This window comes from Ranitomeya imitator, chromosome 3 (genome assembly GCF_032444005.1).
Source record: "Ranitomeya imitator isolate aRanImi1 chromosome 3, aRanImi1.pri, whole genome shotgun sequence".
Classification (NCBI taxonomy): domain Eukaryota; kingdom Metazoa; phylum Chordata; class Amphibia; order Anura; family Dendrobatidae; genus Ranitomeya; species Ranitomeya imitator.
In genome coordinates, this window is record NC_091284.1 from 442099344 (window position 1) to 442125721 (window position 26378).

Below are 26378 nucleotides of genomic sequence, written 5' to 3' on the forward strand. Positions count from 1 at the left end.
AAAAAAAAAAAAACAGGGACTGTCCCACAATTACTATCTCCCTGCAGTAATCTCAGCCAGGTATGGCAGGCAGCAATAAGGAGTCGACTGATGCACAAATTAAATAAAAAGTGTGGACAAACACAAGATAGCTGTGCAGAAAGGAAGAAACAACAGGATTTGTGCTTTGAAAAAAGCAGTTGGTTTGCACAGTGGCGTACACACAGCAATGCAGCTATCAGGGATCCTTCTAGGGCAGCCCAATGAGCTACAGCGCTGAGGAAAAAAAAATGTAGCTTCCACTGTCCCTGCAAACAAAAGGTGGTGTTGGACAGTAGAAATCGCTACAGCACAAGCGGTTTGGTGGTTAATGGACCCTGCCTAACGCTATCCCTGCTTCTGACAAAGCGGCAGCAACCTCTCCCTAGGCTCAGATCAGCAGCAGTAAGATGGCGGTCGGCGGGAACGCACCTTTATAGCCCCAGTGACGCCGCAGACAGCAAGCCAATCACTGCAATGCCCTTCTCTAAGATGGTGGGGACCAGGACCTATGTCATCACGCTGCCCACACTCTGCGTCCACCTTCATTGGCTGAGAAATGGCGCTTTTCGCGTCATTGAAACGCGACTTTGGCGCGAAAGTCGCGTACCGCATGGCCGACCCCACACAGGGGTCAGGTTTCATGAAACCCGACTTTGCCAAAAGTCGGCGACTTTTGAAAATGAACGATCCGTTTTGCTCAACCCTAGTCCTCACATAACCAACAGCATACAATTTGCATAGTTGCAGTTACAAGCCAAGTAGAAACTTTACCTGCTTCTCTCAATGTTCTATTAAGGCCGGTTTCACATTTGCGGTTGTGTCCGCAGCGTTTCTTCCGCATATATCCGCATGCATTGTGTATTCCTATATTTAACATTAGGGACGCATGCGTCTGCGATCGTTTGCTTTTTGCCGCGTTTACATGTAGTAATTTTTAGAGGTGTCAATTTGCCACCTATAAACGTATGCGGTCGATTGCGTAAGGAATGCACCAAAAAAACCGCATTGCTGTCTATGTGAACGCATGCGTTCACAAGCACATGCGTTTGCTTGCGTTCGTAAAAGCATGCGTTGCACCAGAGAAAAACATGTCCAGACACTGATAAGCCATCCCCCACATATAAGGTGATAAAGGGAGGTAGTGGACATTTGCAGGTCACTACTCAGCAGACAGCCAAGCAGAACAGACGGACCACAGCAGACAGCCAAGCAGAGCATACAGACCACAGCACCTTTGAGAAAACAAGCCTCTGAACAATATGAGTATATCCTAGCCAATGCCTTTATTTTCTATTTTCTGTCTCTACTAGTGTTGAGCGATACCGTCCGATACTTGAAAGTATCGGTATCGGATAGTATCGGCCGATACCCGAAAAATATCGGATATCGCCGATACCGATATCCGATACCAATACAAGTCAATGGGACATCAAGTATCGGAAGGTATTCTCATGGTTCCCAGGGTCTGAAGGAGAGGAAACTCTCCTTCAGGCCCTGGGATCCATAGGGATGTGTAAAATAAAGAATTAAAATAAAAAATATTGATATGCTCACCTCTCCGGCGGCCCCTGGACTTCACACTGCTAACCGGGAGGCTTCTTTGTTTAAAAAGCGCGCCTTTCGGACCTGTGAATGACGTCCCGGCTTCTGATTGGTCGCGTGCCGCCCATGTGACCGGCACGCGACCAATCAGAGGCCGCGACGTCATTCGCAGGTCCTCAATTCCTAGAATTAGCAGTTTTGTGAATGAGAATGACGTCGCGGCTTCTGATTGGCCGCGTGCCGGTCACATGGGCGGCACGCGGCCAATCAGATGCCGCGACGTCATTCTCATTCACAAAACTGCTAATTCTAGGAATTGAGGACCTGCGAATGACGTCGCGGCCTCTGATTGGTCGCGTGCCGGTCACATGGGCGGCACGCGACCAATCAGAAGCCGGGACGTCATTCACCGGTCCGAAAGGCGCGCTTTTTAAACAAAGAAGCCTCCCGGATAGCAGCGTGAAGTCCAGGGGCCGCCGGAGAGGTGAGCATATCAATATTTTTTATTTTAATTCTTTATTTTCCACATCCCTATTGATTCGATACCGATACCCGATATCACAAAAATATTGGATCTCGGTATCGGAATTCCGATACCGCAAATATCGGCCGATACCCGATACTTGCGGTATCGGAATGCTCAACACTAGTCTCTACATGTCCTAATTTCTGCCATTTCTTTCTTTCTGCATGCATCAGAATGTCTTCTTCTTCTGATGAGGGGCAACGTCCTGGGCCTTCCGAAGTAGAACATGTCAGTGAAGTGAGTACTCACTGTCATGATATGTACTTTTGCCCTGTCCTGTATTTGAATAATATGCCATTTGATGTATGTAACTGTTCTCTGGTTTCTATTAGCTGTAATTTATGTATTTTCTTGGCTGGGAGTTCACCTGTAACAAGGTCTCCTTCCCCCAATACTTGCAGCCCTAAGCTCTAATGTAATTAAGCTTTGTCAACATCACTAGTGGAGGAATAGCCATTCTTCCTCACAGCAGGTGGCGTCAAATGTACACATTACATAGACTGCCTGGAGCCCACCAGTCTAGAATTTTCTAGTGGACTCAACCATTGAATAGAAGGTGTGACCCCTACCCCTTCATGGGCGGATCTCCCAGGAGCTCAGACAATCCATTCTTATTTTGAGATCAGATGTGAGTTGAACCTGGAAGGAGGAGTGGGGATTCTTAGCTGAGGCAAGACCCCACGTCCAGCTGTGACTGCGGAAGCGAACGGGGCGAGACTTGAGCTGAGGACATATCTCGTTGTTCGTGAGATTGTTTTGGGATCCATTGTACTAATTGTGGACTATTGCTTTGTTACCTGGCACAAGGATTATCGGGAGGTGCCCCCGAACCTGTTCCGTTGGACTAATTGTGGACTCTGTAGATCTACCTGCATGTGTTGTTCCAGCGTTCTTGATAATAAATCTGTGGAATCATCCCTTGGTTTGCTGTCTCTTCTTGCTCTGCCGTACACCCCGTCACACTCACCTCCTCAGATTGGTAAGTATTCACTGTCAAATCTACACGTATGACAATTTTTTGTTTTTCATTTTTTTTAGAGCACTTCTACTGCGGCAGAGACTGGGCAGGAGCAGCGGAGTCACGGTCGGGTGGCAAGGCGGCAGCATGTACGTATACAAGGCTGACTGCTGTATCCTCACTGTTGTATTCTTTAAATCTTCCTTTCTGTACTTTACTCTTTCTTTTTAATTCTCTTCTGGAGTACTTTTGTATCTTGACTTTCTTTATTCATGCCATTTCTCAGCCTCTGTTTTCTTTCTTTTCCTTATGTTAATGTATCCAACATTAATGTCTTTATTTAATTTTTATGTTCCAGAACGGGATGAAGACCTCATAGAAAATGACCTCCTCATCTCCCTGGTCCAGGAGCGAGTCCCGTTGTGGGACATCAGGGATCCACTGGACTCAAACAATGTAACGATCCGGCGCCTATGGAATGAGGTTGCCAAAGCGATGTGGGATGGCTGGGACAATGCCCTAACTCGGGTCCAAAATGCATTTGGTAAGTATTGCACTGCAGTGTGAAGCAGCAGATACCTTGGCTGTGCTCACTCAACTGTGTGTGATGAAAGAAACTCTCAGGAGTTTCTCTCATCACACACAGTTATGTGAGCACGGGCAAAAGTCCATTTTCTGTCCATTATGCTTTTTTTTGTTTTTTTAACATTGGCCAAAGTCAAAACACGTTGGCGTTCGATTAAGGACCGCTTCAACAAGGACCTGCATCAAGAGAGCCGTGTTCCCAGTGGTTCAGGAGCAAGGATCCAAAAGTACAAATACCATCGTGTTCTGGCATTTTTAAGACCGGTCCTTGCCCAGAGAACGTAAGTATTTATCCCGTGCATTAGATTGTGTTGTATTGCCATAATCTGTATGTTTCTATTCCACAGGAGTTGTCGTCTGTTTAATTTTTGGTATTATTTTTTTTCTTTTTTCACAGCACATGGAGCACTACTGTTGGCCCAGGTTCTGGAGCGGTCCTTCATCAAACAGCCACGGACCCGTCCCAGCCATCCAGCAGCGCTGCAGCAAGTGGGCCTGCCACACTAACTGGAGACCAGGAAGCTGGTCCATCAGGTCTTCCCCTTTCCCAGTCCTCTGCCACTGCCCCTTTTTTTGGGCTCCTCCCGGCAGCGGCAGAGGGCATCGGACAGGTCCCTCATGCCCGAGTTTCTGCACTTGAGCTTGGTTTTCCATGAAGGACTCAAGGCTTTGGGTAACCGAATGGATATTTCCCTTAGCCACATAAATACACGTATCCAGGAGGTCACCAAAAGCCTACCAAAAAAACAACTAAAAGCTGACCTCCAGAGGCCAGCACATCATTTTTTAACCAAATTGAGCAGGGCATGTCGGAACACCTTACTACTGATCTCCAGCTTAGTGTCATACAGGCCTGCAATGCTGCTTACGTGCAGGCTATGCAGCAGAGTCGGTATTTTCAGCAGACAGTGGCGGCATATCCACCTGTGCCTTCACTGTCATGATTAACCTCAATGCCGACCTCTGCTGCATACCACTGCATTGCCACCTCTATTCCTAGCACTGCCGGACACCAGTACAGCACCACCACCATGCCGAGTGCTGTTGGACAGCCCACCGCCACCACCATGACAACCGCTGCTCCTGCTTGGACCTCCTCCACTGACACCACGATGCAGCAGGACCCTGGCATGGGCTTCCGTACCGCCACCACCATGATGCAGCAGGACCCTGGCATGGCCTTCCGTACCGCCACCACCACGATGCAGCAGGACCCTGGCATGGCCTTCCGCTCTACAAGCACTATGGACTCTGGCATGGCTGCACGCTGTACGAGCACTATGGACTCTGGCATGGCTGCACGCTCTATGAGCACTATGGACTCTGGCATGGCTGTATGCTCTACGAGCACTATGGACTCTGGCATGGCTGCACGCTCTACGAGCACTATGGACTCTGGCATGGCTGCAGACTCTATGAGCACTATGGACTCTGGCATGGCCGCACGCTCTACGAGCACTATGGACTCTGGCATGGCTGCACGCTCTACGAGCACTATGGACTCTGGCATGGCTGCGCGCTCTACGAGCACTATGGACTCTGGAACAGTGCAGCCAGACCCCAACAGGTCACCCACCACGACCATGCCACGACAAATGAGTCCTCCGAGGCTTCCTAGAACCCGGCAATCCCAGAAAGGAAAAAAAAAAAAAAACAGCGGACTCAGTATTCCTCCCCCTTCACCTCCCAGTGTGTCTGTAATGTCAGGTTTGTCTCACCCATCCCGTGCGTCTCAGGCCTCTCATGTGTCAAGCCCTATCCCCGAACTACCAGACCCCTCAAGTTTCATTGCCCCTTCTCCAGCCAACCCTGCGTCGTCCACGGTTAGCCAGGCCTCACTGCTTCACACCCCCCGTTTACATCACTCTACCCCAAGCAGGCGCAGTTAAATTTAAAGTTTGTGTAAAAAAAAATAATAATATTATGATTTGCCCCCAATTATGTGTGGTTTATTGTGTCTTTCGCCGCTGTCAACACACACCGTGCGCCGAGCACTTAATTTTTTGGCCACATGATAGCTCCAGTAGTTAGCAAATAAATGACTGCAGCTTCGTGTGTCTTTAGTATAGAGATATGAGGTGGGCCAAAAAATTAATTCATGTATTATCTCCATAATCTCTTCCTTTAGTCTGTGGCTAGTGTTGCAGACTGAAGAGAAAATGGCCGAAATACAATGCAGAACTATACTCAACAGGTCAGGGGTCCAAAAACTCATTAGTTAGGACACCTGACCTGGTGAGTAGAGAACTGCCTTGTATAACCTCCATTTTCTTGTCTGTTTACGTAATATTCCACACAAAGTAAAGGGACGATGGTGGTCATAAACACGGCATATCTATGCTCACCTGTACATGTGTCAGAAATAGTGAATTCATGAGGCTGTTATATGTGCATCATGAATTCATTATTTCTGACACTTGACTTGATGAGTATAGATCTGTTTTGTATGACAGTCATTGTCTCTTCAGTCTGTGTCCAATGGATACTGCATAGCAATCAGGACGCAATGACGTCAACAACCTAAAGCACTAAAGCAACATCGCTGCCGTCACAATAGCAGTATGTGGTCAGTGTTTTATATCAGTATTTGTAAGCCAAAACAAGGAGTGAAACAATTAGAGTTAAATTATAATATTAACATAACTAGCACCTCTGCCTTTATCACCCACTCCTGGTTTTGGATTACAAATACTGATATTAAGTACAGACCAAATACTGCTAGTTTGAGGACAGCCTTGGTTTGTAGAGGAAATACATAGGAGACACGCTCAAGACAACAAAAAATAAAGTTTATTAATGAGAAATATTATTAACATTTAAGAAAATTACTGGTACAGATAAAATTACAATAGGACATTTACACAACATTGTCCTGCCATGACACACGTCCAATATCAGTATCAAAAAAGGCGGTAAATTGGTCCCGCATGTGACCAACTGCAGCGGGTGATGATGGTAATCGGGCAGTGGGTGTGCAACTGGTTCATCCAGTTCAATGTTGGGTCACTCCTTAGCCATTATGTAATTGTGCAGAACCACACAGGCTTTGACCACCTCATCGACTGTCTCCATTTTTAGATTAATGGCTGATGCAAGAATGCGCCATTTTGAGACTAGAATGCCAAAGGTACACTCTACTGTTCTTCGGGCCCTGGTCAGTCTGTAGGTAAAGATCCTGTTAGTGTGGTTCAAGTCCCGACTGGAATATGGCTTCAGTAGGTTTTCACACATCTGAAAGGCCTCATCCCCAACCATAACAAATGGCATCTGTGGACCTTGAGTGCTGGGGAGCGGTTGTGGCCGTGGAAAATTACAATTTTTGCCATACACACGGCGGCCCATATCAGAGTTCTTAAAAGTCTGGGAATTGTTGCCACGGCCAAAAGCTCCAATGTCCACGGCGATGAAGCGACAGTCCGCATCGGCTATTGCCATGAGCACAACAGAAAAATATTTTTTGTAATTGAAGTACTCCGATCCTGTTCTGGCTGGTTTTATAATGCGGATGTGCTTTCCATCAACCGCTCCCAAACAGTTGGGGAAACCACACACACTCCAGAATTTTTCCGCAATTTCAAGCCACATGTCCAAGGTGGGTAGGGGTATAAACTCATCCCGGAAAACATTCCACAAAGCCTGACAGGTGTCCGCAACTATTCCAGACAGGGTGGAAATTCCAAGCCAGTATTGGAAGTGGAGGGATGATAAACTTTCTCCGGTTGCCAGAAATCTGTAAGAAAATAAAAAATTTACAATCTATTCTATTTATGGTGTGGTTATGCTAAAAACAGAAAGGAAAATACCCAAAAAATACATGTCTGAACACCCAAAATTTGGACTGTCATTGGTTTAGATTTGGAACGTACCTTAATGTAACCAGCAGACGTTCCTCGGGTGGAATCGCTCTACGGAGCTGGGTATCCTGTCTCCGTATGGTTCCTTGGACACGAGCAAGCAAATCCCGGAATGAGTCTTGCGACATCCTTGTATATTCTTGGAATTTCTCCAGGTTGGCATTAAGCTCGCCATACAGCGTGTGATAGGCTCCACGTCTCTCACGTAATTCAATAATGGGATGTCTCCAAAAACGCCAACGCCATCTCCTTCTCAATCTTTCGCGATTTCTGTCTTGCTCCCAAGCAAACGCACAGGCAAGAAACAGCTTGATGCTTAAATCCAGGTTGAAATAAAAGCTCTCCATGCGAAGATCCATTATGACACAGCATACAGGAGCAAAATCTGAAGATTTCAGCTGTTCAAGGGTCTATATATAGAGATCCCATAATACACGCCCTCTGTAGTCCCATTGGTGCTGTCTGGTTATCTAGATTTTTCTCCTGTTAAATTTTTCACCCTGTGCACCAAAAACACAAACGCAGAAAAAAAACGCATAGAAACACGTACAAAAGCGGCGTTTTTTAACCGCATGCGTTTCCCGCATGCATCTAAAAAACGCCGCGTTTGTACGTGTTTCTATGCATTTTTTCCAGCCCTTGCAGATGCGGATTAAACGCTGTGGATTCTACCGCAAATGTGAAATTAGCCTAAGACATGCAAATAAGAAGTTTGTTAGTATGTGTAAGTATGCAAATCGCATAGGTGCAGTAATGTGAGGGGACTTGAACCTAGCAAGAGAAAGCCAACTTCATTCATAGAGTGAGTGCAGAAATGTATGTTCAGTCAGAAAACCCCTTTCATTTGTCTATTTCACAGTATTACGGAATATATATATATATATGTATATATATATTTATTATATACAGTATATATTTATTATATATACATATACATTTATATACTGTATATATATATATATATATATATATATACACACACACACACTATATATATTTAAAAATAAGTTTGAAATCTCATCTATCATTATGTACAGACGTAGTGTACCTATTTATGCTGCTTATAGTATTCAGTACTATTATTATAATGCATATTGTTATTTTATAGTGTGACCTTGTGTTACTCACAGACAGAATAACGGTAATTTTCCCATTTTTACAGATCCTAATAGTTTTTATGTACTGCCATCGCCCCAGCTTGAGACCGAGGGAAAAAGATAATCGTATTTCTCCCTTATTTAGAGACTAAACTCTATTTTCTAGAGTACCAAAACTCTATCCATGATGAATAAGAAGTGTAAACAACATCTGGTATTACACCGAATAGTTTTGCTAAGCAGAAATCCAGTGATCCCACCACCACACTATACTTGTTTGGGCAGGAGCTGAAATCTGAAAGACGGTACAGGTAAATGTGATTAATATGTGAAGAATATAGACAGAATATTTTACAGTTGCAAATTATTGCATTTTAGCCACCAAATAATTTACAAGATATACCATTCTCCCAAATGTACAAAATACAAATATAAGACAGCCATGTACCTCTCTCTGCTCACTACATATTTTACAGAGCCAGGTGGGCCGCTTCAGGTTGCTGACTGTTTCAATTCCACATTTTGTGCAGACTTTCTAAGACAAAAACAGGGAAATTACAGATTAATAAAATAGGCTTTTAAATATTTTTTTGAGATCCAACATCAAAATAGATTTTCAAAAAACGAATAGCTTTTTGATAGTGGCTTACAATTTCTAGATAGCCAACTGAAGTTCTTAGCTATTTACGGTGCACAATAAAGAACCCAATTGGTTAACCCCTTCACAACGTGACCAAATTCAGTTTTGGCGTTTTCGTGTTTTTCTCCCCTTCGTACCAGAGCCATAGCGTTATTATTTTTCTGTCCACATAGACATATGAGGGCTTGTTTTTTGTGGGGTGAGTAGTACTTTTGAGTGACTCAATTCATTTAACACCTAGTATATTGAAAAAAAGGAAAAAAAAATCCAAATGGGGAGAAATTGTGAAAAGAAATGCAATCCTGACTTTTTGGGAATTGAGTAAAATTGACTTTGCAATAGTATTCTATGGTATCTATCAGTACGAGTACAATGAAACTAAACAGATCAATTTTTTCAACTATTTTAATAGTAAAAAAAATCTGAAGTTTGAAAAAAAAAATACATTTTTGGGGTTGTGTCGTCATTTGCCAAGACACCTAAAATTATTTTTGGTCATTTTAATTATTATTATTATTTATTGTTATAGCGCCATTTATTTCATGGTGCTTTACATGTAAGGAGGGGTATCCATAATAAAAACAAGTACAATAATCTTAACCCCTTCCCGACCTTTGACGCCACGTAGGCGTCATGAAAGTCGGTGCCAATCCTACCCATGACGCCTATGTGGCGTCATGGAAAGATTGCGTCCCTGCAGATCCGGTGAAAGGGTTAACTCCAATTTCACCTGATCTGCAGGGACAGGGGGAGTGGTAGTACAGCCCAGGGGGGGTGGCTTCACCCCCCCCCCTGTGGCTACGATCGCTCTGATTGGCTGTTGAAAGTGAAACTGCCAATCAGAGCGATTTGTAATATTTCACCTATTATAACTGGTGAAATATTACAATCCAGCCATGGCCGATGCAATATCATCGGCCATGGCTGGAAACACTGATGTGCCCTCGCCCCACCCCACCGATCGCCCCCCCCCAAGCCACCGATCAGTCCTGCACACTGCCCCGCTCCCCTCCGTTTTGTGCTCTGCTCCCCCAGTGCTCCAATCCCACCCCCCGTCCTCCGATCCAACCCCCCTGCACTCTGATCCACTCCCCGTGCTCCGATCCACCCCCCATGCTCCGATCCACCCCCGTGCTCCGATCCACCCCCCGCGCTCCGATCCACCCCCCCATGCTCCGATCCACCCCCCTGTGCTCCCCCCCACCCCATCATACTTACCGATCCTCCCGGGGTCCGTCCATCTTCTCCATGGGCACCGCCATCTTCCAAAATGGCGGGCGCATGCGCAGTGCGCCCGCCGAATCTGCCGGCCGGCAGATTCGTTCCAAAGTGCATTTTGATCACTGAGATATAACCTATCACAGTGATCAAAATAAAAAAAATAGTAAATGACAACCCCCCCTTTGTCACCCCCATAGATAGGGACAATAATAAAATAAAGAATTTTTTTTTTCCACTAAGGTTGGGGTTAGAACTAGGGTTAGGGTTAGGGTTAGGGTTTCGATAAGTGCACATGTATTCTGGTCCTCTGCGGATTTTTCCGCAGCGGATTTGATAAATCCACAGTGCTAAACCGCTGCGGATTTATGGTGGATTTACCGCGGTTTTTCTGCGCATTTCACTGTGGTTTTACAACTGCGGTTTTCTATTGGAGCAGTTGTAAAACCGCTGCGGAATCCGCAGAAAGAAGTGACATGCTGCGGAATGTAAACTGCTGCGTTTCCGTGCAGTTTTTCTGCAGCATGTGTACAGCGATTTTTGTTTCCCATAGGTTTACATTGAACTGTAAACTCATGGGAAACTGCTGCGGATCCGCAGCGTTTTCCGCAGCGTGTGCACATACTTTTAGAATTAGGCTATGTGCACATGGTGCGGATTTGGCTGCGGATCCGCAGCGGATTGGCCCCTGCGGATTCGCAGCAGTGTTCCATCACATTTACAGTACCATGTAAACCTATGCAAAACCAAATCTGCTGTGCCCATGGTGCAGAAAATACCGCGCGGAAACGCTGCGTTGTATTTTCCGCAGCATGTTAATTCTTTGTGCGGATTCCGCAGCGTTTTACACCTGTTCCTCAATAGGAATCCGCAGGTGAAATCCGCACAAAAAACACTGGAAATCCACGGTAAAACGCAGTGCCTTTTACCCGCGGATTTTTCAAAAATGGTGCGGAAAAATCTCACACGAATTCGCAACGTGGGCACATAGCCTTAGAGTTAGTGTTGGGATTAGGGTTGTGGTTAGGGTTGTGATTAGGGTTATGGCTACAGTTGGGATTAGGGTTAGGGGTGTGTTGGGGTTAGTGTTGGAGGTAGAATTGAGGGGGTTCCACTGTTTAGGCACATCAGGGGTCTCCAAACACAACATGGCGCCACCATTGATTCCAGCCAATCTTGTATTCAAAAAGTCAAATGGTGCTCCCTCACTTCCGAGCCCCGACGTGTGCCCAAACAGTGGTTTACCCCCACATATGGGGTATCCGCATACTCAGGACAAACTGCACAACAATTATTGGGGTCCAATTTCTCCTGTTACCATTGTGAAAATAAAAAATTGCTTGCTAAAACATAATTTTTGAGGAAAGAAAAATGATTTTTTATTTTCACGGCTCTGCGTTGTAAACGTCTGTGAAGCACTTGGGGGTTCAAAGTTCTCACCACATATCTAGATAAGTTCCTTAGGGGGTCTAGTTTCCAAAATTGGGTCACTTGTGGGGGGTTTCTACGGTTTAGGCACACCAGGGGTTCTGTAAACGCAACGTGACGCCCGCAGACCATTCCATCAAAGTCTGCATTTCAAAAGTCACTACTTCCCTTCTGAGCCCCGATGTGTGCCCAAACAGTGGTTTACCCCCACACATGGGGTATCAGCGTACTCAGGAGAATCTGTACAACAACATTAGGCATCCAATTTCTCCTGTAACCCTTGGGAAAATAAAAAATTCTTGGCTAAAAAATTATTTTTGAGGAAAGAAAACGTATTTATTATTTTCACAGCTCTGCGTTGTAAACGTCTGTGAAGCACTTGGGGGTTCAAAGTGCTCACCACATATCTAGATAAGTTCCTTTTGGGGTCTAGTTTCCAAAATGGGGTCACTTGTGGGGGGTTTCTACTGTTTAGCCACATCAGGGTCTCTGCAAACGCAACGTGACGCCCGTAGAGCATTCCATCAAAGTCTGCATTTCAAAACGTCACTACTTCACTTCCGAGCCCTGGCATGTGCCCAAATAGTAGTTTACCCCCACATATGGGGTATCACCGTACTCAGGAGAAACTGGACAACAACTTTTGGGGTCAAATTTCTCCTGTTACCCTTGGGAAAATAAAAAATTGCGGGCTAAAATATCATTTTTGAGAAAAGAATTTTTTTTTTTTTATTTTCACTGCTCTGCGTTATAAACTTCTGTGAAGCAGTTGGGGGTTCAAAGTGCTCACCACACATCTAGATTAGTTCCTTTGGGGGTCTAGTTTCCAAAATGGGGTCAGTTGTGGGGGATCTCCAAATGTTTAGGCACACAGGGGCTCTCCAAACGTGACATGGTGTCCGCTATTGATTGGAGCTAATTTTCCATTTAAAAAGCCAAATGGTGTGCCTTCCCTTCCGAGCCTTCGCGTGCGCCCAAACAGTGGTTTACCCCCACATATGGGGTATCTGCGTACTCAGAACAAACTGGACAACAAAATTTGTGGTCCAATTTCTCCTATTACTGTTGGCAAAATAGGAAATTCCAGGCTAAAAAATCATTTTTGAGGAAAGAAAAATTATTTTTTATTTTCATGGCTCTGCGTTATAAAATTCTGTGAAGCACCTGGGGGTTTAAAGTGCTCAATATGCATCTATATAAGTTCCTTGGGGGGTCTAGTTTCCAAAATGGGGTCACTTGTGGGGGAGCTCCAATGTTTAGGCACACAGGGGCTCTCCAAACACGACATGGTGTCCGCTAAGAATTGGCGTGCCTTCCCTTCCGAGCCCTGCCGTGTGCCCAAACAGTGGTTTACCCCCACATATGAGGTATCGGCGTACTCGGGAGAAACTGCCCAACAAATTTTAGGATCCATTTTATCCTATCGCCCATGTGAATATGAAAAAATTGAGGAGAAAAGAAATTTTTGGCAAAAAAAAAGTACTTTTTCATTTTTACGGATCAATTTGTGAAGCACCTGGGGGTTTAAAGTGCTCACTATGCATCTAGTTAAGTTCCTTGAAGCGTCTAGTTTCTAAAATGGGGTCACTTGTTGGGGAGCTCCAATTTTTAGGCACACGGGGGCTCTCCAAACGTGACATGGTGTCCGCTAAAGAGTGGAGCCAATTTTTCATTCAAAAAGTCAAATGGCGCTCCTTCCCTTTCAAGCTCTGCCGTGCACCCAAACAGTGGTTTACCCCCACATATGAGGTATCAGCGTACTCAGGACAAATTGGACAACAACTTTCGTGGTTCAGTTTGTTTCTCCTTTTACCATTGGGAAAATAAAAAAATTGTTGCTAAAAGATCATTTTTGTGACTAAAAAGTTAAATGTTCATTTTTTCCTTCCATGTTGCTTCTGCTGCTGTGAAGCACCTGAAGGGTTAATAAACTTCTTGAATGTGGTTTTGAGCACCTTGAAGGGTGCAGTTTTTAGAATGGTGTCACTTTTTGGTATTTTCACCCATATAGACCCCTCAAACTGACTTCAAATGTGAGGTGGTCCCAAAAAAAATGGTTTTGTAAATTTCGTTGTAAAAATGAGAAATCGTGGTCAAATTTTAACCCTTATATCTTACTAGCAAAAAAAAATTTTGTTTCCAAAATTGTGCTGATGTAAAGTAGACATGTGGGAAATGTGGGAAATGTTATTTATTAACTATTTTGTGTCACATACCTCTCTGGTTTAACAGAATAAAAATTAAAAATGTGAAAATTGCGAAATTTTCAAAATTTTTGCCAAATTTCCATTTTTATCACAAATAAACGCAGAATTTATTGACCTAAATTTACTACTAACATGAAGCCCAATATGTCACGAAAAAAGAATCTCAGAACCGCTAGGATCCGTTGAAGCGTTCCCGAGTTATTACCTCATAAATGGACACTGGTCAAAATTGCAAAAAACGGCCAGGTCATTAAAGTCAAAAGAGGCTGGGTCATGAAGGGGTTAAACAATACAAGTCATAACTGGTACAGGAGGAGAGAGGACCCAGCCCGCGATAATTGCTTCTTACAACATTTTTGTGCATAAAAGCAACCAAATAAATGTAATTTTGGTGTTAAATATTTTCCACCTCACGGTGTTTACCAATAGAGTTAATTATTTTTATATTTTAATAGATCAGACTTTTATGATCCCTGCAATACCACATGTTTATTTATATTATTTTTATTATCTTTAATTTTTAATGCAGTAAAAAGGGAGTGATTTGAACTTTTATGACTTTCATATCTTTAAAAACTTTTTTTTACTTTTCACTGTACTTGTTGGTCTCCTTTGAGACTTGAACCTGCGAGCGCCTGCTGCATATAGTAAAAGTCATGGTTACCTTTGAACCCCAGCCACAAGCACGATGGAGGTCTGTAATGACAAGCAGAGAGGTCTTCAACAGACTCCTGTCTGTCATAGCAACCCATCGGTAACTTGCGATCCCACCACTATTAAGGTACTATCACACTCAGCAACTTTAGAATGAGAACGACAACGATCCGTGACGCTGCAGCGTCCTGGATAGCGATCTCGTTGTGTTTGACACGCAGCAGCGATCTGGATCCCGCTGTGCCATCTGTGCACTCTAACGCACTTAGGCATATGTTAGCCATATTTGTTATGGACCTGGTGGTTAGGAGCACCCGGCAAGACCTGATAGTTAAACTCACACAGGACAAGCTCTGGGATGTGGGAGCTCTGCTGACCGCAACCCCTAATCCTATCACACAACTAGAAATAGCCGTGGAGCGCTCCTGACTCTCCCTAGACGCCTCTTCACAGCCTAAGAGCTAGCTAGCCCTAGAGATAGAAAATAAAGCCTACCTTGCCTCAGAGAAATTCCCCAAAGGAAAAGGCAGCCCCCCACATATATTGACTGTGAGTAAAGATGAAAGTCACAAACGCAGAAATGAAACAGGTTTCAGCAAAGGGAGGCCAGACTTACTAAACAGACAGAGGATAGGAAAGGTATCTTTGCGGTCAGCACAAAAAACTACAAAAGACCACGCAGAGTGTGCAAAAAGACCTCCGCACCGACTAACGGTGCGGAGATGCCACTCTGCATCCCAGAGCTTCCAGCTAGCAAGACAAAATCATGATAACCAGCTGGACAAGGAAACAATGAACAAATAATAACAAGCAGGAACTTAGCTTCTGCTGGAGTAGACAGATCACCAGAAAGATCCAAGAGCAAACTGAACCAATGCAGGAACATTGACAGCTGGCATGGAGTAACGATCTGAGTGGAGTTAAATAGAGCAGCCAAACCACAGCGCCTGGCAAACTCCAAGTCCATCAAATTCAGGGCAGCGCCTGAATCCACAAATGCCATAACAGAATAGGATGACAGAGAGCAAATCAGAGTAACGGACAAAAGAAATTTAGACTGTACCGTACCAATGGTGGCAGACCTAGCGAACCGCTTAGTGCGCTTAGGACAATCGGAGATAGCATGAGTGGATACACCACAGTAAAAACATAGCTCATTCCGACATCTGTGTTCTTGCTGTTCAGCTCTGGTCAAAGTCCTATCACATTGCATAGGCTCAGGCCTATGCTCAGAGAATACCGCCAAATGGTGCACAGCTTTACGCTCACGCAAGCGCCGATCGATCTGAATGGCCAAGGACATAGACTCATTCAGACCAGCAGGCGTGGGAAATCCCACCATGACATCCTTAACCCCTATCTGACCTCGGACGGGATAGTACGTCCAAGGTCAGATCCCCTGCTTTGATGCAGGGCTCCGCGGTGAGCCCGCACCAAAGCCGGGACATGTCAGCTGTTTTGAACAGCTGACATGTGCCCGTAATAGGCGCGGGCAGAATCGCGATCTGCCCGCACCTATTTACTAGTTAAATGCCGCTGTCAAACGCAGACAGCGGCATTTAATTACCGCATCTGGCCGGGCGGCCGGAAATGACGTCATCGTCGACCCCCGTCACATGATCGGGGGTCGGCGATGTGTCTCCATTGTAACCATAGAGGTCCTTGAGACCTCTATGGTTACTGATCGCCGGTGGCTGTGAGCGCCACCCTGTGGTCGGCGCTCACAGCACACCTCCATTTCTGCTACATAGCAGTGAACAGCAGATCGCTGCTATGTAGCAGAGGCGATCGAGTTGTGCCTGCTTCTAGCCTCCCATGGAGGCTATTGAAGCATGGCAAAAGTAAAAAAAAAAAAGTTGAAAAAAATGTTAAAAAAATAAAAAAAATATAAAAGTTTAAATCACCCCCCTTTCGCCCCAATCAAAATAAATCAATAAAAAAAATATAAAATCTACGCATATTTGGTATCGCCGCGCTCAGAATCACCCGATCAACTAAAAAAAGCATTAATCTGATCGCTAAACAGCGTAGCGGGAAAAAATTCAAAACGCCAGAATTACGTTTTTTTGGTCGCCGCGACATTGCAGTAAAATGCAATAACGGGCGATCAAAAGAACGTATCTGCACCTAAATGCTATCATTAAAAACGTCATCTCGGCACGCAAAAAATAAGCCCTCAACCGACCCCAGATCACGAAAAATGGAGACGCTACAGGTATCGGAAAATGGCACAATTTTTTTTTTTTATTTTAGCAAAGTTTGGAATTTTTTTTCACCACTTAGATAAAAAATAACCTAGTCATGTTAGGTGTCTATGAACTCGTACTGACCTGGAGAATCATAATGGCAGGTCAGTTTTAGCATTTAGTGAACCTAGCAAAAAAGCCAAACAAAAAACAAGTGTGGGATTGCACTTTTTTTGCAATTTCACCGCACTTGGAATTTTTTCCCCGTTTTCTAGTACACGACATGCTAAAACCAATGATGTCGTTCAAAAGTACAACTCGTCCCGCAAAAAATAAGCCCTCACATGGCCAAGTTGACGGAAAAATAAAAAAGTTATCGCTCTGGGAAGGAGGGGAGTGAAAAACGAAAACGGAAAAACGAAAAATCCCAAGGTCATGAAGGGGTTAAGGGCTTCAAAAAGACCCTTTCTGAAAATTGCCGCCAGGGCACACTCATTCCACTGAGTAAGCACAGACCACTTTCTAAACTTCTGACAGTATACCTCCGCTTCATCCTGACCCTGACACAAAGCCAGCAAGATTTTCTCTGCCTGATCCACTGAATTTGATTCATCATAAAGCAATCCAAGCGCCAGAAAAAACGCATCAACATCACGCAATGCAGGATCTCCTGGCGCAAGGGAAAATGCCCAGTCTTGAGGGTCACCACGCAACAAAGAAATAATGATTTTCACTTGTTGAACGGGGTCACCAGAGGAGCGGGGTTTCAAAGCTAGAAACAGTTTACAATTATTTTTGAAATTCAAGAACTTAGATCTATCCCCAGAAAATAAATCAGGAATTGGAATTCTAGGCTCTAACATCGGATTCTGAACCACAAAATCTTGAATGTTTTGTACCCTTGCAGTGAGACGATCCACACAAGAGGACAGACCTTGAATGTCCATATCTACACCTGTGTCCTGAACCACCCAAAGGTTTAGGGGAAAAGAAAGACAAAACACAGTGCAAAGAAAAAAAAATGGTCTCAGAACTTCTCTTATCCCTCTATTGAGATGCATTAATACTTTGGGCCAGCTGTACTGTTATGGACCTGGTGGTTAGGAGCACCCGGCAAGACCTGATAGTTAAACTCACACAGGACAAGCTCTGGGATGTGGGAGCTCTGCTGACCGCAACCCCTAATCCTATCACACAACTAGAAATAGCCATGGAGCGCTCCTGACTCTCCCTAGACGCCTCTTCACAGCCTAAGAGCTAGCTAGCCCTAGAGATAGAAAATAAAGCCTACCTTGCCTCAGAGAAATTCCCCAAAGGAAAAGGCAGCCCCCCACATATATTGACTGTGAGTAAAGATGAAAGTCACAAACGCAGAAATGAAACAGTTTTCAGCAAAGTGAGGCCAGACTTACTAAACAGACAGAGGATAGGAAAGGTATCTTTGCGGTCAGCACAAAAAACTACAAAAGACCACGCAGAGTGTGCAAAAAGACCTCCGCACCGACTAACGGTGCGGAGATGCCACTCTGCATCCCAGAGCTTCCAGCTAGCAAGACAAAATCATGATAACCAGCTGGACAAGGAAACAATGAACAAATAATAACAAGCAGGAACTTAGCTTCTGCTGGAGTAGACAGGTCACCAGAAAGATCCAAGAGCGAACTGAACCAATGCAGGAACATTGACAGCTGGCATGGAGTAACGATCTGAGTGGAGTTAAATAGAGCAGCCAACCAAAGGATAAACCACGTCACCTGTGTAAGGAACCTCAGAAGCAGCAGCTCCACTCACAGCCACCGGAGGGAGTCCATGGACAGAACTCGCCGAAGTACCATTCACGACCTCAGGAGGGAGTTCGACAACAGAATTCACAACACATATTGTGCACTTTACATACCATAATCTTTTATTTTTGCCCAGGTCACTTTATCACGTTATCATTTGTTGATCCTATTACTTTGCAGATTATATCCGGCTTATATATTTTTTTTTTTCACGCATCACATCACCATTTGTCTTATATATTTTCTCGTCTTCTGTTTTTATAAGTGTTACTTTTTACATTCACATTTTTTATATTCATATACATTTGGTATTTTTTCTGTATATGCATATTTTGTTGCATAGGTTTGCACTATTTTTTTCTGTATCTGATTGCAGTGTTCATTATTATGGAGATGTGATGTTACATCCATAGTTTACTTGGCAATATGCACTTTTTTTACGTGGTTGCACATACCTAATTACTACCCCTTTGTATGGATACTGGCGAATATTTGGATAGCCACATTTATAATGAGTCAGTGCATGTTTTATTTTAAGGTTTGACTAACTGTATATAGTCCGTCCGTAATATATATCTTTATTCTTTTATATATATACTTTTTGTCTCCAAGTACAGGCACAGTGTTAGTGCCATTGCCATATATATTTTAATAAAGGCATTTTCTGTATACTTGCTTGTCCTTACTATTTTATATTTTTTACCTTGTTTTCCCTCTATCCTTGGTTCTTTTTTGCTGTTGTTTCCTATGAAGCTAACAACCAGCGAGAACGATAAGTGAGTCGCCGTTACGTCACTGGATCCCTCCTGCATCGTTCTGGAGTTACTGTATTTGACGTCTCTACAGCAACCTAAACAGCGACGCTCCAGCGATCAGCTCGTTGTCTATATCGCTGCAGCGTCGCTGAGTGTGACGGTACCTTTAGCCCCGGTGAGCTTACTCACACATGATGATAGTTGTCATTGTAACCCAAGGTCATCTGATGACTAGTGTTGAGCCACCTCCCTAGTGTTCGGGTTCGGTTCGGTTTGTCAAACAGGGACATGTTCGACAAATTGTTCGTCAAATGTTCGACGAACACCGTCGAATCCCATTGAAACCAATGGCAGGCAAACACAAACACATACAAACACATAGAAAACACATAGAAAACACCTTAAAAGGTGTCCAAAAGCTGACAAACTGCTCAAAAGACACAACAAACACATGGAAAAGTCACAACCACATATAGTCATGCGAAAAGAAATGAGGTGGATGAGTAAAAGGAGGAGGAGACACAGATATAGGCATGTCATGCCCTTCTAAAATCAAGAAAGGCTGGAGTAAAAATCTAAAATCACTCTACCAACACCCAGACGTCTTGACAAAAAAAAGAAAAAAAAGAAATATCTTTAGGTAGAATGGCGGCGGGTCCATTCAGAACACTTTCATTAGAAGACGTAGTGGTACCCCCGTTGAGAGTTGTGCCAAAAAATGAACTCAATACATTCATACTAATCCACCATTTGTCATATCCAAGGGGCAGGTCAGTAAACGACAACATCGACGTGGAACCAAGTACAGTACTATGTACTGTACCTCCTTTTATGAGGCAATCAGCCGGGTCAAGAAGTTGGTAAGGGGCACCCTAATGGCCAAAATAGACATTGAGGGGGCATTCCGGTTACTACCTGTGCCTCCGAATAGTGTCCTCCCATTGGGCTGCTTCTGTAAAGGAGCATACTACATAGATCGCTGTTTGCCCATGGGGTGCTCCATATCCTGCTCAGTATTTGAGGCGTTCAGTTGCTTCCTCGAATATGTCGTCATGGACGTTTGTAAGGGGGCACATATTATCCATTACCTCGACGACTTCTTATGCCTGGGCCCAAAAGATTCGCCACAGTGTGAAAACACGCAGTAGTCCACCTGTGAGAAGGAGAGAGCTGGAGGGAGAGTGGACACCCCAGAGCCGAGGGGTTAGATTGGGAAAGAAAGAAGGAGGTGTAGCGTGCTTCATGGGTGGGGTACTCTGCTGAGTAGCAGAAATTGCTACTAGGCCCAAAAGGATTTCCTGGGCCAGATGCCATTAAAAAATAGTAGTTAGGTAAACAGGCGGTATAGCTTGCTTCATGGGTGGGGTACGCTGCTTAGTAGCACTAAATTCTACTAGGGCAAAAAGGATTTCCTGGGCCAGATGGCATTAAAAATAGTACTTAGGTAAACAGGCGGTGGGTGGCTGGGCTACTCTGCTGACTAGCAGACACTGAAGCTTTGGAGCAGACCTCTGAATCCCAGGCCATAGTATGAGTAAACAACTCTGCAGATGACCCCACCCACCTGGAATTGACGATGGCAACGTCATGTAAAACTCAGCAAGGGGACTAAACAAAGAGTCTCCATTTTTTCCCAAAATTTGGCCACAGACACCACTTAAGTGGCATCAATTTTGCCAGAGTTTTTTTGGTGAGGTGATTTTCAAAAATCATCAAGCTTTTAGTCTTCCCAAGATGACACAGGGGTAGAAAGTCCTTGCAGATCCTGGATTTGTTCATCTTGATGAACGTTAGTCTGTCTACATTGTCCCTGGACAGCCGCGTGCGCTTATCTGTCAGCACACCACCAGCAGCGCTGAACACACGTTCAGAGAGAACGCTGGCTGCGGGGCACAACAAGATCTCCAAGGCGTGAGTGGCGAGCTCAGGCCATTTTTCAAGATTGGAAGCCCAAAATGAGCAAGGGTCCAGTTCCACAGTCATGGCATTGATGATAACTTGGATATACTCTTGTACCATCCTCTCTAGGCGTTGGCTGTGCGTCAGGCTTCTTGTCTCCTGTGGCCTTGCAAAGGATGGTCTAAAAAAATCTTGAAACGATTGGAACAAATTGCTGTTACCACCAGATACAATGTTACTGTGACGGTTTGAGTGATGACTCGATAGTCCCACGGTTGGCAAGTTAGAACTCAGAGATTCACTACGTGCACCACTGGTGTTTTGTGGAAAAGCAGATGTTAGATTCTGTAACAGTCTCTGCTGAAACTCCTGCATGTGTGAATCCCTTTCTATGGCAGGAATAATTTCGCCAAATTTACTTTTGTACCGGGGATCTAAGAGTGTGGCAACCCAGTAGTCAGCATTACTTTGGATTCTGACAATCCGAGGGTCATGTTGCAGGTATTGCAGCAAGAAGGCACTCATGTGTCTTGCGCATCCAGGAGGACCAAGTCCTTGTTGTCTTGGTGGTGGCGAGGTGAGAATCATGCTTCCTTCGTCTGCCCTCTCCCCCCAACCTCGCACAACAGAAATTTGATCAAGGTCTCCCTCATCTGATGAGTTTTCCATGCCCAGCGCCAGTTTGTCCTCTACTTCTTCCTCGCCTCCTGCACTTTCCTCAACAGTTTGGCTGCTACCATGCGCCCTCGGTAATCCCTCTTCCCCAGCCTCCAATGCCAGCCGCCTTGGTGCTGCCAATCTTCTTGACCTTGGAGATATTATCCCTTCCGCATATGATTACTCCTGTTCCTCCTCCTCCTCTTGTTCCACAACCTGACTCCGAACACTGTGTAAGGTGTGCTCCAGCATGTAAATCACCAGAATGGTCATGCTGGTAATGGCATCTTCAGCACTAAACATCTTCATTGCTATATCAAAACTGTGCAGAAGGGTGCATAAGTCCCTGATCTGAGACCACTCCTGCAGCGTGATTTGCCCCACCTATTGATCTCGTTGGCCCAAGCTATACATCATAACATATTGCACCAGGGCTCATTGGTGCTGCCACAGTCGCTGCAACATGTGCAGAGTTGAATTCCACCATGTGGGCACATCACATTTCAGCCGGTGAACTGGCAGGCCCAACGACTTCTGTAGAGATGCAAATCGTCGAGCTGCGGGATGTGAACGTCGGAAGTGAGCACACAGCGACCGTGCCCTCTGCAAGAAGCCCATCTTGTCTGGGATAGTGGGATAAAAATTGCTGGACAACCAGGTTCAAAACGTGAGCCATACAAGGCACGTGTGTGACATTGCCCCGGCGAAGGGCCGCACCGAGGTTTGCAGCATTGTCGCACACAGCCTTCCCTGGCTGCAGGTTGAGAGCAGACAACCATTGATGGAACTCTGTCTCCAGAGCTGACCACAACTCCTCAGCTGTGTGACTCACATTTCCCAGACATTTCAATGTAAACACTGCCTGATGCCGTTGAGCCCTGGTGACAGCATAGTGAGTAGGTGTGCAGGATTCCTTCTGCGCAGTTACAACACGGGTGGCATTACCAGACAAGCTTTGGGTGCAGGTGGAGGACTGAGAGGAGGTTGAGGAGGCATTAGCAGTGAAAGAACTTCTAGATACAGAGGATCGACGAGCAATTCGTGGTGACAGCAAGACTTGGACAGCAGCCCCTTCTCCTGATGTCGTCGTAGTTACCCAATGCCCAGTCACCGACATGTAACGCCCCTGTCCATGTCTACTCGTCAAAGTGTCTGTGGTGAAATGCACCCTGTCACACACAGAGTTTCTCAAGAAAGCGGTGATGTTGTGTGCGACATGCTGGTGTAGCACAGGCACAGCTTTCTTTGAGAAGTAGTGGCGACCGGGCATCTGGTACTGGGGCACTGCGACGGACATAAGGTTTAGAAAATCCTCTGTGTCCATCAGGCGGAAAGGCAGCATTTCTGTAGCCAAAAGCTTGCAGATGGAGAAATTCAACCTCTTAGCTTTGTCATAGCTAGGAGGAAATGGTCTTATACTTGTCCCCGTCTGAGGAACTGAGGGCTGGCTGCCGTGCTTAGACGGAGTTGAATAGGGTGTCCCCGGCTAACTGCTGGTCTGTGAGGAAGGTGCAGGCGGAGATGTTATGTTGCCTTGATCAAAATGTGGTGTCAATGTCGGAGAGTGCTCAACAGCAGGTGTTTCCACTTGCAAATGTCCTGACGACCTGCCAATCACACTGGCTGTTGCGGGTAAAAAGGTGTAAGGTCTGCATCCAAACCATGTGCGACTGCTGTTCCCACAGTCACAGAGGATGAAGAGGACCACTTGATGGGGCAGACGGTGGTTGACCTGGCCCACTAGGCTGCATTGTAGCACAGTGAGCTTCCCACTGCAACTTATGCCTCATATCCATGTGACGGTTCATGTATGAAGTACTCAAGCTAGTGATTTTTTGGCCTCTACTGAGATTTTGTTGACAAATCTTAGACAGCATGAGTTGGGTCATCCTTTGCAATATCAAAAAATGCCCAGGCTATGCAAGGCTTAGAGCCCGTGTGACCTGAAGAGCCACCACGACTTCTGGTCTGAGGCACAGTTGGGGTTGAGGATGCAGTTGTTGACGTGCTTCCAGTACTCCGTCTCTGTCCAGGAAGGCACAGCGTTACCTCGTCGTCAGACTCGTCACTAGCATCCTCCTCCACCTCCTCTGCTGAACTCATGGACTGGCGGACTGGGGGTTGACAGTAAGTGGGGTCTACAACCTCGTCATCATCATCCTGTGTGTTCTCACACCAGTCGTCCTCAGAACCAATCTCTTCCTGCCCTGACCGAAAAGTCAAGTTTTCATTCCAATCAGGTATCTCAGTCTCATCATCATCTTCCTCATTGTCTCCACCAACAGGAGTTACAGTTTGGGAACGAGGGTCTACATTATGCTCAGAACCTCCTTCATCTGGGCCTGGATCCAACTCTCAAAGATTCTGGGCATCAGTGCAGATCATTTCCTCGTCTGGATTCACAGGAGCTCTAAAGCAGACCTCTGAAACTCAGGGCATAGTATGCGTAAACAGCTCTACATACTCAACCATGTGTGTTACGCCATGCTCAGACGGGTGGCTGGAGACTTGGGAGCTGTGAGGAAGCAAGTGCGATTGGGGTGACAACTCTGAGGACTGGAGTAGTTGTGATGTTGAATTTGACATGGAGGAGAGCCCACCTGAACGAGCACTTTATATCCATTCAAGCACCTGCTGTTTTTGTGCCTCATCTGGAATTTTTGGCGATACTTGTAGCGATGGTCATAAGAAAGGGATCATATCAGATTGTCCATGAAAAGAAGAAGACATCTTACTTTGGCTGGAAGATGGTCTTTCTTCTGCAGATGTCACTGTTGCTTTACCACCTACCCCACGAACACAACCTTTTTTTCCCTTTCTAACACGCCTATTCCCCTTTCCACCAGCAGCAGGCCTTTTGCCACTCATTTTAGTGCTTAACTAATTGGCAACTTTATCTGTAGTTGTTGGCACAACAACCGATGGATGAAAACCCGAGCAGAACTGAGTGGTCAAACTGTGGTACTAGGCCTAAAACTATTAACTGGGTTAGATACAGTAAAAATTTAGATACACAGGCGGTGTAGTTAGTTTCACAGGCGGGCTACTCTGCTGATGTGCAGACACTGCTCCTAGGCCCAAAACTATTAACTGGATTAGATGAAGAAAACAGAGATACACAGCCGGTATAGTTAGTTTCACAGGTGGGCTACTCTGCTGACGTGCAGACACTGCTCCTAGGCCCAAAACTATTAACTGGGTAAGATGCAGTGAAAATAGAGATACACAGGCGGTATAGTTAGTTTCACAGGCGGGCTACTCTGCTGACGTGCAGACACTGCTCCTAGGCCCAAAACTATTAACTGGATTAGATGAAGAAAATAGAGATACACAGCCGGTATAGTTAGTTTCACAGGCGGGCTACTCTGCTGACGTGCAGACACTGCTCCTAGGCCCAAAACTATTAACTGGGTAAGATGCAGTGAAAATTGAGATACACAGGCGGTATAGTTAGTTTCACAGGCGGGCTACTCTGCTGACGTGCAGACACTGCTCCTAGGCCCAAAACTATTAACTGGATTAGATGAAGTAAAAATAGAGATACACAGCCGGTATTGTTAGTTTCACAGGCGGGCTACTCTGCTGACGTGCAGACACTGCTCCTAGGCCCAAAACAACTGGGTAAGATGCAGTGAAAATTGAGATACACAGGCGGTGTAGCTAGCTTCACAGGCGGGCTACTCAGATGACTATCAGACAATGCTACTAGCCCAAAAGGATTGGCTGAGCTAGATTACACCAAATGCTGTGACAAACACTTGCACAGCACTGGCACAGACCTGCCTGGCAAACAATGCTATGAACTGCTGTAACCTAGCCTGAAGCTGCCGTCACACTAGCAGTATTTGGTCAGTATTTTACATCAGTATTTGTAGCCAAAACCAGGAGTGGGTGATAAATGCAGAAGTGGTGCATATGTTTCTATTATACTTTTCCTCTAATTGTTCCACTCCTGGTTTTGGCTTACAAATACTGATGTAAAATACTGACCAAATACTGCTAGTGTGACGGCAGCCTGAAAAGGGCTGATATTACAACTAGTCCCGACTCTTCCAGACTCCCTAAACCTATCTCTCTGATAATTCGCTCAAAAAAAACACTCTTAGACTGTATAGCGCCCACAGCAGCAGCGGTGCCGTCTAACACTAAGCTGCAGCAGTGAGGAAATGGTGGCGACTGGGCAAATGGCTGGTTATTATAGGGCAAGGACATGTGACATACACAGCCAATGACACATGCCCTTGTGTGCATCACATGCACATTGCTGTGTGTGTGTGCACTGCTGATAGGCTGAGAGACTGCACCACCCCACTGTAAATGCGGGAAAGAAAAAAATGGAGATCGGCATTATTTCAGCACAAATCTAT

General features: G+C 45.2%; 2 protein-coding genes across 9 annotated transcripts in view; both read right to left on the minus strand.

The window, feature by feature from the left end:
• Positions 1 to 26378, minus strand: part of RPH3AL (rabphilin 3A like (without C2 domains)) — a 682151-nt gene that overhangs the window by 318082 nt on the left and 337691 nt on the right. For 7 of the 8 annotated variants that reach the window (XM_069757358.1, XM_069757356.1, XM_069757351.1 and 4 more), the window contains one exon: positions 9032 to 9118. The exons of the other annotated variant lie outside the window; for it this stretch is intronic. In XM_069757358.1, coding sequence (XP_069613459.1) covers positions 9032 to 9118 — 87 coding nt within the window. The remainder of the gene's footprint in view (positions 1 to 9031; positions 9119 to 26378) is intronic. 8 annotated transcript variants of the gene reach the window in all.
• Positions 6600 to 7944, minus strand: LOC138672140 (uncharacterized). The gene is made up of 2 exons (XM_069760171.1): positions 7499 to 7944; positions 6600 to 7362 (listed from the first exon to the last, which is right to left on the minus strand). The coding sequence occupies exons 1-2, from the start codon at positions 7843 to 7845 to the stop codon at positions 6636 to 6638; spliced, it is 1074 nt and encodes a 357-aa protein (XP_069616272.1). The 5' UTR covers positions 7846 to 7944; the 3' UTR covers positions 6600 to 6635.

What these genes read in the sequence shown, in the direction of transcription:
- LOC138672140 (XM_069760171.1), bottom strand. Translation starts at nt 7,845, where the DNA reads ATGGATCTTCGCATGGAGAGCTTTTATTTCAACCTGGATTTAAGCATC. An exon ending in CGTCTGCTGGTTACATTAAG is followed by an intron (nt 7,363 to 7,498) that starts GTACGTTCCAAA and finishes ATTTTCTTACAG; the next exon opens with ATTTCTGGCAACCGGAGAAA.